Consider the following 19,549-nt stretch of genomic DNA (forward strand, 5'->3'; position numbering starts at 1 on the left):
GCTTTAATAGTCTCAATTCTATAACCTCTCCCTCGTTTCCGTATTCTCTGTTTTCTGCATTCTTTTGCGGTTAGGATTCTACATCTAGCAGTCACCAAAACATAAATTACAGCTCTATAAAAGTAAGGAAAGAAACCAAGTGAATCGTATTGGATAATCATTTATACAAACGTCAAGCATTAGAAAACACAATTGGACATCATCCTAGGATGTTATAAAGATCAGGTCTCCAACCAACAGTCCAACCCTATTTCTTTTACAAACCAAATTTCATCAATCAGAAACTTTATTTGTGACTCGCTACAATCAGCAAAAACATTCAATATTTACATTGAAAATCAGAAGACATGGAAAACGAATCAAATGAAGTCCAATTTTTCTACAACATCCACGTACCATCCATGGGAATCTTCAAGATGTTTTGCTTAACCTGCTACATCCAAACCATTAAATGTGTTAAGAGATCTTAAACAAGGTCAATTTAATGATAATAACTGATAAATGCATCATTAAAAGCAAAAATGTTTGCATAAAATTATCTTTCTGATAAACATTGTGAATTGAAAGTATCTAAACAAGAGTAAGAAGTTAAAACAATAGAATAACGGGGAGAAAAATTTGAAGGATAGAACCAACCTTCTAGAGGAGTCGTTGTTATTTATCTTTTTGGTATCATCCATTTTGGCTGATCGATTTTCCTTTTCTTTAGCTACTGCTTCTCTCTTCACCCGTTTGGACTCCACTTCCATGGCTCTTAAGAATGCTTCAACCTTCTTCACTAGCATCTGTAAAGAATTACAGCATCTTTCAGTAACTCATGCATTGAGTATCAAGAGAGAGAGAGAGAGAGAGAGAGAGAGAGAGAGAGAGAGAGAGAGAGAGAGTTACTGGTGCTTCACCTTTATTTCTTCATCTTTAGCATTCAAACTGCTGTCTTTAGCCTCACAGCACTTCCTTAAATTGATGACCTCTTTCTGAAGCCTATCGTACAAAAACCCTGAAACCACATCTTCAGCATTGCAATCGGCATTTCCTCTGTTATCTGTCTGTTCATTGCTACCTGTCGTGTCATCATCTTTATGGATATTAATATCCGTGTTTACCTTCATTTCAGCATTTTCCTTCTCATTACTATCAGCAACCTTAGACCTAGACGCCCACAAATTTTTTCTTAGCATATTTTCTCCCGATGCAGCCCTCTTTTTCAAGCTATTTGCTTGTTTTATTCCGGTATTAGCATTGGCTTTGCCATTTTCTACACTTGGCCGCTGCAGTAGAGAACTTCCACTGATGGTGGAAGCCCTTGGCTGAGAGGTAGACCTCTTTCTTAGTCCACCGCTGCTTGTTAAAAACCCTAAGATGTTGCTGGACTTTTCTGGTTTTGGGGACCCACAAGATGCATTAGGATTAACTGAGAAACTTGATACATGTTTTAAGCCATCTTCCAAGGTCTTGAGCCTTAGCTTGAATTTATCCTAAAGCATATTTACATTGAGCTTGAGAAATAGTTTAATAAGATTCAAGGTGAAGAACGAAAAGATCTTCTAATTAAGCTATCTGGTCAACAAGTCAAATTTCACCTTAAGCTGTGCTTCTGCCCTTGCTGTTCTCTCTGACACAGCTAGTTTGTCTTTCAATCTTTGCATCTCGGCCTGTAAAATACAGAAGTTTAACAACTAATTATAGTAACTTCATCGTCATGTTTATTGATCAATAAGTTATTTACCTGCAGCAGCCTTCTGTCCTCCAGCCATTGCTTGATAGGCATTACTTTGTCATTCTCATCCTTCCACTCATTAGCCACCACAGTCGCTACGCGGTTTGCTGAAACTTTGACTCTTGCGAGCTCCCTTTCAAGTGTCCTCTTTTCCTCCTGAGTAATTGACTCACTACAGTTAGTAACTATTTGAACAACAAACTACCATGCATGAATCAGAGTATCATAATTCTTGCAGAAAAGATGATCAGAATTTTAAATCGCAATCCTTGAAATCAGCATGCAAGCATGGCACCTACATGAAGTTGATAAATTTGTCGCTGATAGTCACGGATAGAATTAGCAGCAGCCCCACCAGCCAAAATGGCCTCTTCAAGTTCCTGAATGGTTTGGCTAAGCTTTTCAACCTCTAAGACCTTTTGGCGATTGGTTTTCTCAAGGATCTTATTCTCCTCCTGCATAAAGTAAATTTGGATTGGCTAAATAAAAATTTGAATCCCTCTTTAGGAACCATGCTGAATAGGATCGGCGCTACACTTGCCTGGCAAATCTCAATCTGTCTCCTTAACTCAAAGTTCTGGTTTTGAATCTCCTCAACTATTAAAGCCCTTTCTAAAGCACTTCGCAAAATCCTCTCTGCTTCAAGCAAAGCAGACTCTTTTGACTTAGTAAGACGTTCCAAAGCCCTCTTATCCTCGTGTAGTATCGCAATCTGGTTCGCCAGAAGAGAGTGGAAGTGAGACTGAGCCTCGTGAAAAATTGGAGTCATGATGTTTCAAAGCAGCACATAATTTCCTATAACCCTACCTCATTTTTATACATTTTAATCTCTGCCTCCAGAGGAGCAATGACAGACTCAATAGAAACACCATCATCATTATCCTTTTGATTTGCATGCACTCTTCTAAGAGTTGCTTCTGCGGCAAATTGTGCAGCCAGTGCTTCTTTCTTCTCATTTGTCAGTCTCTTGATTTCAAGATTCTATATAGAAGAGGATTTGAGCACCACTAATTAAATGTAAAAATACAGAATTCAACATCAAGAAATTCCACAGAGAACAAGACGCACCTTAAGTTGGAGGAGATTCTCAGTGACTCTATGTTTCTCATCCAACTTTTGAACTTCACTCCGGAGCTGAAAAAACAAATAAATTGTTTCAGCATTTGTTTACAGAATCCGATGAGAAACTTCACCCTGCAATTTCAAATAATTCAACAAAATATATTCATAGTCACTAATTAAATAGCTGTAACACTTGGCGATAAATTCTTCTTCTGATTTAGTAGACAGATCGCATAGTACTAAATTTCTCATTTGTGTATCAAATCCAAGTCCAACTTGCGTTCAAAATTTTCACTACCTCTTCTATGGCCTTATCCTTCAGCACTTCAGTTGCTCTCAAAGCCTTGATTTCAGCCTGAGCAGCTCCTAACTCCCGGTCCTTTTCTGGAATAATATTCACAATGAGTAACATTACAGGTGACATTAATTGTTAGTTTATATTTCTTACCCCGTAATTCAGAGTTAACAGCCATAAACATTGAAAATATATGAATGATAAGAACAATTAAAACCAGACGTTTTCAGCACATATTCCTTTTGGCCAATATTTCTGTAACACTTGGTTTTTCATGTTCTGTTCTATTTGTGAGCAGTGAATACGTTAATCCAACAGGCTGCCTCCAACAGAACATAGCATAGAAAAAAAGGTTCTATTTCTACATCACAGCTATTAACACTATGATCTTGGCAGCAAGAGAGGTTTAATAAAATATGGTAACCATGAGTCTCAGTCATCATTTTATTTCGGTTTTCCGTGCTCCTTAATCCTGGATTTCATTATCATGAGTTTATGACACCAATTGATGCATGCTCCATTTTCCATGCGGTCACTTATGAAGCAACCGTAATTATTAGCAGTACTTGTTATTTTATTTCTATCAATAAATTTGAACAAAAGGTGAACGTATGTTAAACCAAGAGAAAAACATACTAGCTAGTAGAATTTTCAGAGAGAATGATCGATCAGTAATCAAAGAGACAAATAACAATGATCCGATGACAAAGAGGAATCTGGAGGCTAACAGTTAAATATCAAATGCAAAACCAGCATGCATGTGAGAGTTGAAATTCAAAGTTGAAAGACCTTTGAGTTGGTTCTGCAATCGGGTGAGCTCTAACACAACAGGGTCAGGGTGAGCAAGAGAGAGGTCTTCGCCTCCGAATAGTTCATCATGACCTACCATCTTCTGTGTTTCTGTTTTGGCACTCGGCAATGCAAAAAGTAATACACCAAGTACAATAGCAACAAAAGCAACAACAACAAAAGATATAGGCTTGTTAGACAATAATATACAGGGGTTCTGTTAAAGAAATTAAGAGATTCCATCCCTTTAAGGAATTGACCGCAAAGAGAGGAATATTGGCCTTCCCGTAATCTTAAGCAAGTATTGAAAGCTACTCATCCTAAACCCGGCCCTGCCTGTTCTCTCATTCTTGAAGACAGTAACGGTTACTTTCTTTTATTATCATGACAATGATTTCAAATTTTAATTCTTTAAGTAAATGATAAACCAACCATTTAAGATCAAAACTTATTCTTCCCAACGGTTCTGATTCATGATGATAACTGTTATTATAATTATTATTTTTTGATGAAACGATAACTATTACTTATTAGAGACTTACTTTTAATGCAATTTTTTCATTTTCATAGTAATATGTGGAGTAATTATGACGCTAATTACCACCTAACTAATCTCCATATATTCGTCTCTCCAAAAACTAAAACACCTAATCTTTGTGCGAATATATTTGGACTATATATCCAAGGTTAGAGATGGAAATATGCGGTGTACCAAAACTGTATTCGTTGGTGCCATTTGCTGCAATCTTACAGTGTATGACAGATAAAGTCTCAAAAACAGGCCTAATAATAGGGAGGCAAATGGAAAAGTTTTAAGTGTTTTATGAATTGCAATGCTTGCTTGTTAGCTGTCATTCTTTTCAAGACTCTGTTACGAACGTTGTCGGTGCATAAAATATAATATAATCAAGCAAAGGTATCTGAGGGGCCGGAAATTAGAAAAATAAAAAAAAGTGAGAAGCCATTTCCCAATTTTAATTCTTTTCCCGTTGTTCATACCTCCATGAAACAGAATAACTATTACTTTTGAAGTAACTACATTTATACAAGACACTGTATCAATGGGGTATATGACAATGAAACCCTGTCAATTATAGTAGTAGTTGCTTTCTAGAAGAAAAAAAAGAATTGAAATTAAAGTGGGAAAATTTTGGAGATGTCACATTTATTTCCTAAATTTTCCTTTTCGTACAATCATTTCTGTTGGAGCAAACAAAGTATTAAGTCCTGAGCAACGAAATTGAACATTCAATTAGATGAACAAGTAATAAAGAGAATCATTGAGAATTTTGGTAATGTCATGATCCCATACGTCAATGGAAAGGTCTTTCTTATGAGTAATTCAATTCCTTAAGCGCTAAATATTGCTGAAACAAAGGCCTTGTGTTCATACTTAGAGGAAGGCACTTAAAACGCAGTTTGAATTGAAAACAAGTTAATGAGGTGTTGATGACTCTCAACTGAAAGTGATAATGTGGCTGTGGCTTGAAAGAACAATCACGTTATTCTCGTGTATATATATATATATATATATATATGTATTGACAATATACTCCCTCATCTCATCTTTGCTTTGAGGTATGATTGAACATTGGATATATAAAATGTATGTTAGTATGGATCCCAAGCTATTATTAGGCTTTACCCGCAAAAGCCATTTGGCAATTGTTAAGATATTACGTGGTGATTAGATAGGCGACAAAAGGAAGCCTCCACCAACACCCAAAGAGCCTTTATTAAAGTAGAGAAAGGACGATAACCAAACCTGAATACAACCAAAAAAGTCAAATGGGATTTTGATTAAGATAAAAGTTTTGATGTTAATCATAGCTTAATTGAATTCTCCACTAATCTTGCTTTGAAATTGATGTCAATTGCGATCAAGCTAAGCTTCCAGAGTTTTTTTTTTTTTTTTTCTTTTCCTGTTTCTGATAGGTTTGAGTTGGTAACTTACTGTATGATTGTTCTTGTAGTTAAGCAGTCTTGCATTTTTGTAGTTATGGGTCCCAGCTTGTGAGAATTTGATGAATGATAACCGATCAATAATAATAATAATAAAAGGTTGAATCTTTTGGGTGCTGTTTGATCTGTTGGATTGCCTTGAAACCCACACAATAATGTTTTGATAGAGTAGAATACTTTATACAAAAACTTGGTGGAGCTAAGAGATGGAAGTACGTATGGTACGAGAGTCCCTGGCGTAAAGTGTTCATATAGGCTCTAGGCCTTTTTGTCAGATCAAATCTTAACGGATATGGGACTTGGGGCATCCTTTCCATCCATGATCCATACACTTTTCTCTCTCTATCCAAAAAACTGAAGCCCATTAGACTTCGACTGAACTGAGATTCAGCAGTTGCGGGCCTTTTCCCCTCTCAAGTTATGTGGGCCCCTGCGTCTTCCCATCTAAAAGAAAGTTTCTTTTTTAGGCCGAGCATCTAAAAGGAGGTTTGAAGGCCGGAAAAACACTGAAAGGCCCCAAGTTCCCTTTTAGATTCCACTTCCACGGCCTACCCAGAAGTCTATAAGTCTGATACCTCCAAACCTGATAATATCACTTTATGGATTCTATGCTTGTTTTTTTTCCTTTTATTTTTCTTTGGTCAGAATATCTATTCTGTTTCATGTTTTGCATTCAAAACCTGATTCGAGAAATATGCTTGAAAACATATTTTTCTTCTCACTTCTTCCGGGAGTTTCGCACTATGTTTTGGTTTCAATAAGTTGTTGATATTAGGACTAGATTTTGTTCTGTTGCCAATATAATTATTAAGTCAGCTACAGCTAGTAACAACGGGATATAAGCCAAACTGGTTACTTTGTAGGTTTCCTTTTTTTTTTTTTTTATTTATTTTATGTGTGTGATTCATGTATTCTGTTACTTTGGATTTTGAAATTAATCAAACTTCAATTATCCGAAAAAATAGAGTATATTTTGCTCAAGATTACATTCAATAGTTATGAGGACCAATATATAAAGTTTTCCCATCAACTTGATTTTTAGCTCTTCTTTTTTTCAAAATACAAGGAAATTACCAACTATATGGATGCTGAGGGCTAACAATTCCTATTCGGGCATAGTAAAGTTGATCAGACTGCCTATCATACTCTCTGTTTAGAAAAGGTTAATTAATATGAAAAGAAAGCGTTTGATTCACAAGGAGTAGGCAAGTGAACCTCAAAAAGCAAGCATTAAAATGGCTAGTGGAAGAACGATTGTCCTCCTATAACGTTATCCTTTCCACTACCCACCATCTAAAAAAAAAAAAAAAAAGGGAATAAACCCGTCCAGGTAGGAATGGGAACACTAATTATTCTTGGATTACCTAATCTTCATCTAACCGCACATGAGATGAGAGAAAAAAAAAAGGATATATTCCTTTCCTTGCCCTTTCTTTCCTAAATACTTATCTAATCTAATCACAGAGCAGCAGCCACTCGATTGATTGAGGGACAAAGCAACCGACCAATCCAAGAAGTTGACAAAGCATATGTACCAAAACATATCAGTTGCTACTCCGCAATGACTAACGTGTCCTCCCTCACCCTGCCAAATTTCTCCTGCCCCCTCTCTTTAATTTTCCTTGCCAAAAATGGGTCTGTTACATCAACATTTTGTTACTTTGATTGATATTTTGCAACTTTTTTTCATCTATAGGAAGAAAAAGGAAACAAGGATTCAAGAGTTAAGTTTTAATTTTAATAATAATAATAATAGCAAAAATATTTACAAAAGATGTTCTAATTAAATTTCAAAATAATTAATGAGATAATAGTTTAATGATAAAAATGAAATTTTAAAATCATGAAATTTTAGATTTAAGTTTCATTTCATTTTAGTTTGGTTCAATTTTATATTAAATTTGTTTTATTATATTCTTAGTTGATTAATTTTTTATTTAGTTTTCTAATAATATAATAAATTATAATTATAATTTGTACTTACAATTTTATAAATTCCAAAATGTAACACTTTAACTAACTGGTTTTGAGTTCTTATGGGAGGGGGGAGTTGAGCGCTGGACCGGAATCCCTGTGTAGACAATTAAAACCTCAACTGTTTTTTTGGGTTCAAAGTTTAAACCTTTGTTACAGGCAGGACAGAATGAGGAGGTTATAAATGTAATTAGAGAAATAGAGCCAAAATTAGAGTTGGATTAATTAGGAAGCAAGAAGAATCTCTCCAAGAAAAATAAGACACGAGGCGAAAGCAAAGTTTCAAAACTACTTTGAACACCACCATCGCCAATGTACATCATAAATGATACATTTCCTAAGGGAGGGACATATCTCAATTCCTACTCCTTTAGCCAAGAAGGCAATGGATATGCAACAAAAGCTGATCCAACACAGATACCATTTCACCATAGCAATCCTTGCCTCATTGATCATCGCCTTGCTATCATATGTAGCCCCTCGTCTGCCCACGATTCTCACCTACTTTTGGCCTCTTTTCGTTTCTACAACTGTGTTCTTGGTGGCAATAATGGCTTTTGGTGGTTTTTCACAGTTGGCAACTGACGCTCATGGTGAAAAGGCGGGTGAAGGACTATTGGACTACGTTGCAGCATTCCGGCCAGAGTATACAGATCAGGAGCCTCAGAAATTTGAGTAAAGAAAGATAGGGCCAGGTCTTGGTTCTCGATCGTATACGTTGAGCAATTAGATCGCATTTCTTTAGCTAGTTCACTGCATAGACAAAAGCTGTAATCTTCTTACTTCCGTTTCAAAATGTGAAAGCAACTACAATGTTCGTGGAAATTGTATGTTCCTTAATAATGATGGACGTGCCGTAGGCTTCTATGCATAATGATGGAAATTGTATGTATATGTATATGTAAACAATTTGAAGTAGCATGGAAGTGCTACTTTAGAAGTTGAATGAATCCGATAATAGATCTCCTAAAGGTTGGAGAAACATGCAAATATTGTGCCAAATGCAGAACTCAACCTGTACTTCACTCATTCTGATTCCATTTCAGTTGACACCACTTCAAAATTTGCATAATAGTATACATCCAATCCTTTCTCTTCTTAATCTTCTCTATCAGTTAAGCAACTTGGAAATTGAAATTGAATGATCCGACGTGCATGCCTAGACCTATTTTTGCTTTAATCTACTTGCAAGCGCAGTTCATCAGCTACATGATGTAAAAGTTCCCAGTTTTAGTCTCCCTTATGCCATTTGCGCCTTAATCAATTAAGTGTGCAAATTGTTTTCACAGGATCTTTTTTTTTTGGAATGGATTAGCAGAGTATTAAATCGTTTATGTTAAGTATCATATTCATGCCTATCAAACATATTTCTGAATGTTAAAACGTTTAATTGTGCATGTTACTACCACAATTTTTAATCTTTAAGCTAGGTTACTTACAAAATGAGAGGTTATCTTCTTTGTATCCCCAACTCGATCCGAAGACCTCGAGCTTCATCCAGGAAGGAGACACCACTTAACGTGAATGAGAACAGAATAATTGCCCCAAATGGCACGAGCAAACTCAAATCGATCAGCCACAAGCCCAAAACTATGTTGCTCCTTAATATGCTATGCAAGGCATTGCTGCTCTAAAAGTGCATTGGAGATTAAAACAATTCTTTCATTTTAAAGAACATTATTCCCTCTCCCTAATTCCTGGAATCCTTGAAAAAAAATTTCAATATGTTGATAATTACTGCACTGATTTAAGAAGGGTTAAGTCATCGGTTTTACATAAGAAATTGCTGCTCGCTCTACATGATTAGGGTGAAATCATATCCCGAGGATTAACATCAATAGTTTTGAACATCTCTACTAATAGCAAAATGTCTTCCCTTCCCTGACTGACCGTTGCCATTTCCTTCAGATGAACTCTGCATGCAGCACTGTCTGTCACAGAGGGAATTGACATGAAATAAGCATCATATGAAAGTTACAACAAGAGCAAAACCCATAGAAGATCCTTGAAGATAGGATAGGAGCTGTAGGAACAGTCCACCTTTAGAACGGGGAAAAAAAAGAGGAAGATGATTCAAACTTAAAAGGAATTTGTTTCTCTCTAGCCAGGGCTACACTCTAATTAAATTGAATGGACAATAACTAAAGACATTGGAATAAGTCAGACTAGCGTTCCAAGAAAAATCTTAAAATTGTCATTTACAATTAACTATATTTAATCTTTATAAACAATAATTTCTCCTCCTGGGGTTTACACAAAATTCTTTAGTAAGAAGATTTGTTTGATCTAACAGCACGCACTCAAATTCAAAAGATTGTCTTCTAGCAAGAAAACATTTTTTATAAAAAAAATCCTACTCTTTCTAATAGTAATAAAAGAGAAAATGTAATGAAATGTATTATTCTTGCCTTTTATTGAAATGATAATAAATGAAATCTTATTGCATAAAAGAATTTCTAATATTACTTTGAAAGAAAACCCAGAATGATAAGCAATATCCAACCAGCCTTAACATTCTTTTTTTTTTCAAAATTATGCCCTTAGGTGAAGGGTTTCTATTAGCATCTGACCTCTCTAATTCTTTAAAGCTCACTAAGTCCTTTCGGATCAAACTTGTTTTTAACTCTCACTCAAGGCATTGATATTGTGATTGGGAGTGGATTGCCACTAGCATTAAGCGTTGACAGTCCTCCTATATCAAAATTTATCATTTTATTCTTTATCAATCATTGCACTTTGTGTTTTAAAATAGTGTAATTTTCAATGGAATGATCCCCAATTCCGTAGTGGTAGTCATAGTGAGCTCCAAACTATTAGAGACAATCAAGTGGTTGTTGTAGAGCTTTCAATAATTTATATAAGTTATGGGGATTAGGTCAAATACAAATTTTTTTCGGGTAGTTCATAGCTCTTATGAACCATTTGTTGGGTTAGTAAGTTAAAATTAAGGTCTTATTAGAGGTTAAGTGTTTAGGCTATATATAAGAGCATGGGGTCTAAAAGCGAACTAATAGATTGGTGAGTAAGATGGCAATGGGGTTGGTTGATATAGGTGGGATGAGGTATTATTCACTACAGGATAGTACGAAGAGTAACCTTATGATGGAAAAGGCTGATAACCCCTGAACTATTGTCTATCAAAACCCACAACTTGGGCTTTAGTCTCATTTTTTCTTGGAGCCTTCTCAGTGGGAACTTTTTTTTCTTCCAACTTGTCATTCTTAATGGCATTCTCAATGATTTCACCTGAGATCATTGTGTTAGCAAAATTTTTTATTGCATTCCTATCATCTTTTCATAAAAGAGAAATTTCAAAGTGCTGACAAATAACACTGTAATCTTTTTTTTAGTTAGAAGAAGTTGCACTTGAGTAGCTATATCTCTTTACCTTGGGACATACTCTTTGAATGATTCGATTATTATTTTCTACATATTTTACAAAGATAAATGATCAAGAGCTAAATCTATGATATGCCAATATTGACTAATAAAGTTGCGAGTCATGTCACTCAAAGACTGAATGTAGGTCTTATTAAGTTGGGCGTACCACCTAGCAGTAGAGCCAGTAAAGCTATTTTAAAACACATGCATTAATAGCTTCTCATTATTAGCGTAGATAATCATTTTTCAATAGTACATGGTAATGCGGGTCTTTGGGCACTTTATACCATCATACTTCTCAAATTTTGAAACCTTGAATTTTGGAGGAATAATGATATCTAAGACTAAACAGAGCCCAACAGCATCCACAGAACCATAAAAACCAATTTTCTTTATTGCTCGTAACCTTTCTTTGAGCATATTAATCTTCTAGTTAGCTATCGAGTACTCCAACGACTCACCTTTTTTTTTTTTTTTTGGATCATCCAAATTAAGGACCTGGATTGATTTTACTGTCTTTTTAGTAAAGACAAAATTTACATAGCTATGGTAATGCCCTAGACTTAAAGCTGATGGTATTTCGGGGTATGTAGGGTATGTAAACTACTATAGTGGTGCCTCTTATGTAGACTAAGCTTGATGTGGACCAAATCAAGAGGATATAAAGGGTCAACCACCTTTTGTGATGGATGGGCTTACTGGCTAGTATTTTTCTCTATCCCTTTCCTTTTATTTAACTTGTTCAAAGCATCCAAAATCTTATTCAACTCTCTTTCAAGCATTTCTTATGCTTTCTTTATCCTTTCAAGATGATTAGAGTTTTCTTGTTTCATTTGTCTAGCTCGAGCTCTTATGTTTATTAGTGAGTTGATTGTATTGGGTTTTTATTTGGTGAAACTATCCTTGAACCTTAAATACCACAATTATATTATCAAAATGCTATGTTTTATGTTTGATATTTTGATGCATGAATGGAATATACATTTTCATGTATGAAATCTAATATGTGACAAATATTTTTTATATGAAAACGATGCAAATGCACAATATTAAATATGACAATGAAAATGATGCATGACATGATAATGCAAATGCACAAAGTCAAACAAACAAAATGGTTAGATAATCAAACTATTCCTTATTGTGTTTTAACTTCGGGTTACATATATCAATGAATAGAAATGGCTTTATCTTAAGGCTGGCTTCTTAAGTGTAGATTATATGTAGGGTTAGGTGATTTTGACCATTAAAAGTTCTCAAATTATTCCTTACATCATTGTTTATCACAAATTAGTAAGGCAATTTAATCCTTACCCATCACAAGCTACCAATAGAAATGATTCAATTTGAGTAAAAGTATTTTGTTAGCAATTGCGAAGATTATCATTTCACGAAAGCATAGGTACTTTACTTCTTCTTAAGAGGGACAGAGCCCGAGTATAAAACTCATATAATATAAATGCATGTGATAGTGTGTGTGAAGGAATATAAAATTGTCAACAACCCCATAAATCAAATGAAAGACAAAAAAGGAAAAACTTTAGTAGACAAATAATTACAATTCAAAACCATTATATCAAATGATAGGATAAAATTAAAATTATTATGACCTGACTCTCTATGGCATCTCTAGTGGAGTCATCAAACTATTACAACATATAAATCCATAAATCTATACTAGACTTAACAAATAGAGTCGTCAATAATTTTTTTTAATTAGGTGTGATTGATCATCTAATGAATATATCCTTTTAAGAAGATCTTAAGCTTAACTAAAGGTCCCTAAAAAAATAGGTTTGGATCTACTAACTATAATAAAGTTCGGGAGTTCAGTTACATATGAAGAAAGTTATAGCACCCTTACATACCCATTCAAAGGATTGTACCATTTTATTTTAAATTTATCCTAAGGTCTTGATTCTAATGGTTTTAAATTTTAAATATTTGAAATAACTCTTAAGATTTTTTCATCAATTTAGCAGAATTCTTAAAAAGATTTTCTTACCTCAAAAGGATTTAAGAATTTCATTTGTTTTCTTGAAGAGGCTCTGTCATCGAAAAAATGTTTAATCATTTTTTTATTTTGGTTTTTTATTAAAAATATATCTAATTATTCCACCATTTGGGCTAAATTAAAAATATCTTCTCACTTAAAATTTTTTTAAATAATCAGCAATTTGTGATTACTAAGAATTTCATCATTGAAAATTTTTTTTTTCATTTTCTAAATTTTCACAATTTGGATCAATTTAGAATTTTTTTTCTTTTTTTGAATTCTTAAATTTTTTACTATTTGGGCTAATTTAGAAAATTTTCTTTTTTTTTGTTTTTTATTTTTTATCTTCGAAAAAGAATACAATTATTTTTATTAAAATTTTATCTAAATTATTCCACCAATTGAAACAAATTTAGATAATTTATCACATTGAGATTTCTTAAAAAATTTATCATTTGAAATTTTTAATAATCTCATCATTGGGTAATTAATATTTAATTTCAAGATTTTTATTAAAATTTTTATTTTTGTATTTTGTATTTTTTATTTGAATTGAAAATAAATATTAACTATTATTATTGAAACTTTCTCCAAATTATTCTACCTTTTAAGACAAATTTAAAAAAAATTTCTCACCTTTAAATTTTATAGAAATTTACTTTTTGAAATTTTTAAAAATTTCATAATTGGATAATCATTATTTATTCTTAGAAAAAAATTACTCTATTTTGTTTTTGTTTTTTTTTTTTCATAAAATTTATCCATGCAAAAAAAAAAAAAACACTTATAAAATAAATATAATAACTAAATAAATAAAATAAGGTAAAATAAAATAAAATACCAAAAAAGCGGCTTGACTTCAAGCATAAATGATGGCTTAGAAATGCAGCTTAACAGCTCGATACGGCTCGGCTTGGCTGAAGGAGTCAATTGGAATGCAAGTAGACAGAAACGGGTTGGCACTCAGGTTAGGTCACCCATTGACAAAATGCGCGGATCTTAGAAATTTATTAAGGTGAAAACAGTGTTATTTTGGAATTGATATAAAATGCAAAAAACTTTTTTTTCCTCAGATCTCTCTTTCTGCCTCTCTCTCATCTTCTTTTTTTCTCTCTTTCTCTCTCTAAACCTTGATGAACTCTAGTTAAATATTCATAGGATTCTAAAAAATCTTGTTGAAATATGGGTTTGTTTGTTGGAAGTTTGCTGGAAGTTCACCAGTTTCTAGAAAGATGTCATTAGAAACTGAAAAACTTGCCAGAATCTGAGAATTTCCTCAAAAAGCTACTGAAAAATTCAAATGTTATCAGAGAATTTAACTGAAAATTGAAAAGTTTTTAAAAAAATTTGAAAAAAATCTTTTTTTTAACTCAAAATATTTTCAAAATCTTTTGACTATTTTCGTGTATTTTTACTGACTTTCTCTTTGTTTCTATGGGTGATCTGTATTTTTCTCCTTTTTTGTAACTTCTATTCAGTATGTATTTATATGGATAATTAGAAAATTTTTGATTAACCGTGCCTTTACCTTTGATAAAGTTTATGTATTATCAAAGCATCAAATTTATCTTATACAGATTTATCTTATAAAAATTAAAACCCACTACAATTCTATCAATTCTATTCTTGGCAGAATTATTTTTTTATTTTCTAACCTTTTTTTTTAAATTATTATATTTGATAATACAAAAAAAAATGAATGATAAATCAAATTAAAAATAAAAAATAAATCAGATGAAAAACCAAAGATAAATAGATAATTAACAAAAAAATTCAAAAAATAATAAATAATAAATAAATACATAAAAAATAATTGAATTTAAACATTTGAACTCTATCGAACCAAATTTAATTGATTCAAGTCTTGAATCAAATAAAGTGTCTATATTATATGTTACATTACGGCAATGGGTTTAGCCTTGGGAAAAGAAAGACGAGTCATTAAATCACGCCGGCGGCCCCTCTGGGTTGCAAAACCCAAAACACGGCATCTGCTGCTTTTAGCCACCTTAGGGCTGTAAACGAGCCGAGCCGAGCCGAGTAGTGAGAGGCTCGAGCTCGAGCTCGACTCACAACTCGGGACTCGATACTCGGCTCGAGCTCGATCGAGTTTTATTTTTCAAGCTCGAGCTCGATTCGTGATCGAATTCGAGCTACTCGAGCTCGCTCGATTAAGCTCGATTAATATGTAAAAATAAGCTCGATTCGTATACTCGACAAAAATTCGATTATTCATGCTCGAACTCGAACTCGAACTCGGACTCGAAATATTTTATTAATTAAAATAATAAAAATATATTTAAATATAAAAGCTCGATTAGGCTCGCGAGCTACTCGAGTCAGATATAATAATACTCGAATTCGGCTCGATCGATAAATCGAGCTACTCGAGCTCGAGCTCGACTCGACAATAATCGAACCGAATTCGAGTTTTTTTCGAATCGAACCCGAGTAGCTTGCGAGTACTAATGTATCATTTACACCCCTAAGCCACCTCTTTTCCCACGTAATTATATATATGAATGCGTACGTCTCGTTCGTCTGGGTGATCATGGAAAGACTAAATGTTTTTACGGTCCAAACAGTGTAATTAATATTTCTCATTAATAATTACGGTTCTGCTTCGGCAGGTACCGTTCTTTCAAAGTCTTTTGCTGCAGCCAGCATCCATTAACTTTAATGAAATTGTTTCATGCGATCGATGCAAGCATTGGCTTCATAACTGCATTTATTCTTATTATTATGGAGTATATTTTTATAAGTATTTTATTTTTCCTTAGAGACTAAAATAGCATATATTTATATGCATATAGAGAAAAAAAAAGTGAACTAATGGTGACATGCTAGTTGCTACATTAATACGAGTCCTTTTAATTAAGTGCATATGCATGCATTTTCCGGCTTACTGAATGTTTGCAGTTACTTCTTCAACTGCACAAATTTAATCCTCAATAGGTGTGGTGGTTAGTTCTTCCACCGATTAATCATTTGATTCATCTACCCTAAATTAAGGGTTATTAAAGGACGTCAACGCTAAACTAAAGGCAGCTAATTTCTTTCTTTCCTGCTGATCTTGTTTGTTAGATATTGTTTGACTATATACTTACGTACAATAAATAAATAATATTAAAGTGGTTCTGGTTAGCTTTTAGTGTTAGAGTCAAAGGAGCACGACCACATTTTGATTTTCTCCAAAGTCATCGAAAGGAACACCACCGCAGATAGCATATACATACATAATACTATCTTCAATTCATTATAATATACATAAATAAAAGTTCCCACACGTGCTAGCTAGCTAGCAACCTGCGAAAGGGAGGGCGACTGTGAACTCCCTGTGCCCACTGGTGTTATAAATAATTGCATGTGAAGCTCCCTCAGCTCCGCGTCTCATCTCCTCTTCCATACCATTCGATTTGCTCTGCTGCACTTTCTGTCCCCAGACTACAATATCACTACTCATATATAGTCACCAGTCATAAGCCTCGTTTCATTTTCCATCTCTCACGTTCGACCTTGTTTATCTACGACTACTATATATTTTCTTAATTTCTACAAGTTTGTGCAGATCGATCTATCGAAAACTACTACTATATATAGTACTCCTATATGGTTGAAGAATGAACCATCGATCCTTCAGTTCAGTTCCATTCTTTTAGCTAGCTAGCTAGCCAGTTCGATCAAACGCATATAAGTGTATTGCTTGACAAATTTCTCGGCTTCGGTAGCAAACTAGGAGCTAGCTAGGTAGGGTAGGATAGGGTGATGATGACTTGTGCAGTGGGATTCTTTGATGACAAAAGACTTGGCATAAACTTTGTGGCTATGCTTTCGGCTCTTATGTTACTACTCTTCTTTGGTAACGTGCATGTCACTCTCTCTTTTCTTGTTTTCATCCCCAGCCCCTCCCCTCTATTGATTTGTTCCAAGCATAAAATTTAAGTGAAGAAATTCTATTGTCTTCGTACCTGAAATATACATGGATGTGGATATGAGTAGCATTCTATAGCTTTTTTTTCCTTTTTGATCCATCCCAAGAGATGGTAAAAACACCTGAAATTGATATGTAAATATATAAATCGTATTTGAACTGATAAACTACTCCTCGAATTGTAAATGAATCAATAAATAACATAACAAAAGTGTTTTTAGTTAGTAGTCTCCAAGATAACCACGGATGCGCATGCGTGCATATACAATACCTGTACTTTCCTTTCATGTTCCTTTTCTGGTCCTATGAAAGAACAAACGTTTTTCATTCACAGATAAAAATTTCACTTTCGGCTTTTCTTTTTGGTTTCGAATTTGACTAGTGAAATTGGAAATTGGCGCTTAATAACTATTTTCTTAATTGAACTTCATAAGTACTCTATTATTATAAACAGTGTTTCGATGAACTTTGAATGCATCTTATATTAACATGCGTCAATTAATGCAGTGGTGGAGTCCATTCAAGACGAAGCAGTGAGTCAAGGAAACATTAAAAAGATAGTCTTTCCCAAGAGAAACAGCTCTGCTTTTGCACGGAAGCTGCTGCAGTCCTCTGGTATGGGATCTATCTTTATATCTTTTCCGTTGTCACCTCATTCACTTTATCATGTTCTAACATTAAGTACGGTTGTGGTTCCAAAAAGCTTCATTAACGCAATTTATTTCTTGTCGAAGTTCCGTTACTATTGGAAGATGTGTTTTGCTAATCAAAATTTTAAGTTCAATGATAAATTGCCATGAATAAATTTTACGTGAGAACTAGTTTATTAACATTATTATAATTAATTATATTGAAAATTAATAATCTAATTGCAAATATATTTGATAAAAAAGAAAAACCGGTAATCATAACAAGTTAATGCCTTAAAATCCTTTATAAAACATTAGTTAATAAAATCCTTTATAAAATAGTACCATCATATACCACATACCTGTTGGCTAACTTGTGCATATCGTTATAAGACACCACTCATCATTCATTGAAATTGTTGTGTAGTACCTTTGTTTTTTAAGTGAGATTTAGATGACTGATTAATTTAAACTTGATTAAACACAGTAAAATGATTTTATCGCCTAATTACCTAGGAATTATAAAAAAAATTATGTTTAATCAATTAGGTAAGTCCGGCCCTGATTAGCACATGTGAATTCAAGCCATTTAGTAATAAATTATTTATGATTATAGATAAGTAATGCAATTTGTAAGCTAAAAGCTTGTTCAATAAAAAGCAATTTGAAGATGCTTTCCAACTTCCATTCCATGTTGGTTTTAGCCTTTAATTTATCTTCTTAGTTTTTTTTAGTATTTCTTGAAAGCTAGAAGCTGATTCTTTGTTTTTGGAAACTTGATGCACGTAGAGGACGGTGATGCTAATCGAATTGGCACGGCATGCTCAAAGGATGACATTATGATATTCCAGGGCTCAACGGCACCGCTTCCCAATGGAATTCCGTCATACACTGTTCAAATTATGAACGTATGCGCATCGGGGTGTAGTATCTCCAACATTCACGTCAGTTGTGGATGGTTTAGTTCTGTCAGGTTGATCAATCCCACAGTATTCAGGCGACTCTACTATGACGATTGCCTTGTAAATGATGGGCAGCCTCTAGGCCCTGGAGAATGCCTCTCCTTCCAATATTCCAACACCTTTAGCTACCCTCTCTCTGTCTTATCTGTTGGCTGTTGCTGACTCACCCACAATACAGCCGCCAAATGACTACTTAGAGAGGTTCGCATGTAATATATATATATATATATATATACGTTAATGTATTTTTAACTAGTAAAATATTTAATATTACTTGAATTTAAATAATTTTTAAATTATAAATTTATTAATTAATATAATAATTAAAAAATTATTTATTTTTATGTGTTATCATTTAAAATTAATCATATATCATTAATCACGTTAAAAATAAATATTATACTAATTAATAAATTTATTATTCATATATTATATTAAAAAAATTTAAAATTTAAATATTATATTAAATATTTTACTATAATTTAAAAATTATTCATAACATTAACTTAGGTGTATAATGTTAAGATTGTAGAATGTTATCCTTTTGTATCATAAATATGTATATGGTAAGTGAGAGAGCAAGGCAAGACTGGCAGCAGGACTTGAGAGGTGTAGCCACATCATTTTGTAAACGCTCAAGGGATTTTAATTAAGGAACAAAACTTACATTAAGTTTTATAAGTAAAATTTATGAATTTTTTATTAAAAATGAATAAATAAAAAATTTAAAAATTAATAATATGTAAAAAATAACTAAAAATATTATTTATAATTTAAATTTAATCAATATTTATTTAACGATAAAAATTTTATTAATATTATTATTAAAAATATTTATTTAACAAATATAT

The 19,549-nt window shown here is 33.2% G+C and overlaps 3 protein-coding genes and 1 long non-coding RNA gene across 4 annotated transcripts; 2 read left to right on the plus strand and 2 right to left on the minus strand.

Moving 5' to 3' along the window:
• Nucleotides 1-123: 123 nt before the first annotated feature.
• Nucleotides 124-4,209, minus strand: LOC111280858 (microtubule-associated protein 70-5-like). Its single transcript, XM_022868381.2, has 11 exons — nt 3,864-4,209; nt 3,078-3,163; nt 2,786-2,851; nt 2,525-2,698; nt 2,259-2,429; nt 2,017-2,172; nt 1,727-1,873; nt 1,581-1,652; nt 900-1,475; nt 637-785; nt 124-430 (listed from the first exon to the last, which is right to left on the minus strand). The coding sequence occupies exons 1-11, from the start codon at nt 3,961-3,963 to the stop codon at nt 412-414; spliced, it is 1,716 nt and encodes a 571-aa protein (XP_022724116.1). The 5' UTR covers nt 3,964-4,209; the 3' UTR covers nt 124-411.
• A 3,861-nt stretch (nt 4,210-8,070) lies between these two features.
• On the plus strand, nt 8,071-8,789 carry LOC111281094 (uncharacterized). The gene has a single exon (XM_022868700.2). The coding sequence runs from the start codon at nt 8,125-8,127 to the stop codon at nt 8,476-8,478; it is 354 nt and encodes a 117-aa protein (XP_022724435.1). The 5' UTR covers nt 8,071-8,124; the 3' UTR covers nt 8,479-8,789.
• Nucleotides 8,790-14,948: 6,159 nt separating this feature from the next.
• LOC149510604 (uncharacterized) lies at nt 14,949-16,845 on the minus strand. Its single transcript, XR_016335136.1, has 2 exons — nt 15,671-16,845; nt 14,949-15,184 (listed from the first exon to the last, which is right to left on the minus strand). It is a non-coding gene; the product is annotated as an uncharacterized LOC149510604 (long non-coding RNA).
• A 561-nt stretch (nt 16,846-17,406) lies between these two features.
• On the plus strand, nt 17,407-19,036 carry LOC111281313 (TPD1 protein homolog 1-like). The gene is made up of 3 exons (XM_022869035.2): nt 17,407-17,540; nt 17,615-17,722; nt 18,526-19,036. Coding segments are annotated over exons 1-3 (444 nt in total). The 5' UTR covers nt 17,407-17,539; the 3' UTR covers nt 18,861-19,036.
• Nucleotides 19,037-19,549: the final 513 nt, after the last annotated feature.

This window comes from Durio zibethinus, chromosome 28 (genome assembly GCF_047325235.1).
Source record: "Durio zibethinus cultivar Kanyao isolate XHJ-2024 chromosome 28, ASM4732523v1, whole genome shotgun sequence".
In the NCBI taxonomy this organism is placed as follows: Eukaryota; Viridiplantae; Streptophyta; class Magnoliopsida; order Malvales; family Malvaceae; genus Durio; species Durio zibethinus.

Excerpts from the sequence above, each read along its gene's own strand:
- LOC111281313 (XM_022869035.2), top strand. Across the intron at positions 17,723-18,525 it reads GAAGCTGCTGCAGTCCTCTG|AGGACGGTGATGCTAATCGA; the intron begins GTATGGGATCTA and ends TGATGCACGTAG.
- LOC111281094 (XM_022868700.2), top strand. The coding sequence starts at position 8,125 with ATGATACATTTCCTAAGGGAGGGACATATCTCAATTCCTACTCCTTTA.
- LOC111280858 (XM_022868381.2), bottom strand. The coding sequence starts at position 3,963 with ATGGTAGGTCATGATGAACTATTCGGAGGCGAAGACCTCTCTCTTGCT. Across the intron at positions 3,164-3,863 it reads ATTGCAGAACCAACTCAAAG|AAAAGGACCGGGAGTTAGGA; the intron begins GTCTTTCAACTT and ends ATATTATTCCAG. Across the intron at positions 1,874-2,016 it reads GACAAATTTATCAACTTCAT|GAGGAAAAGAGGACACTTGA; the intron begins GTAGGTGCCATG and ends TCAATTACTCAG.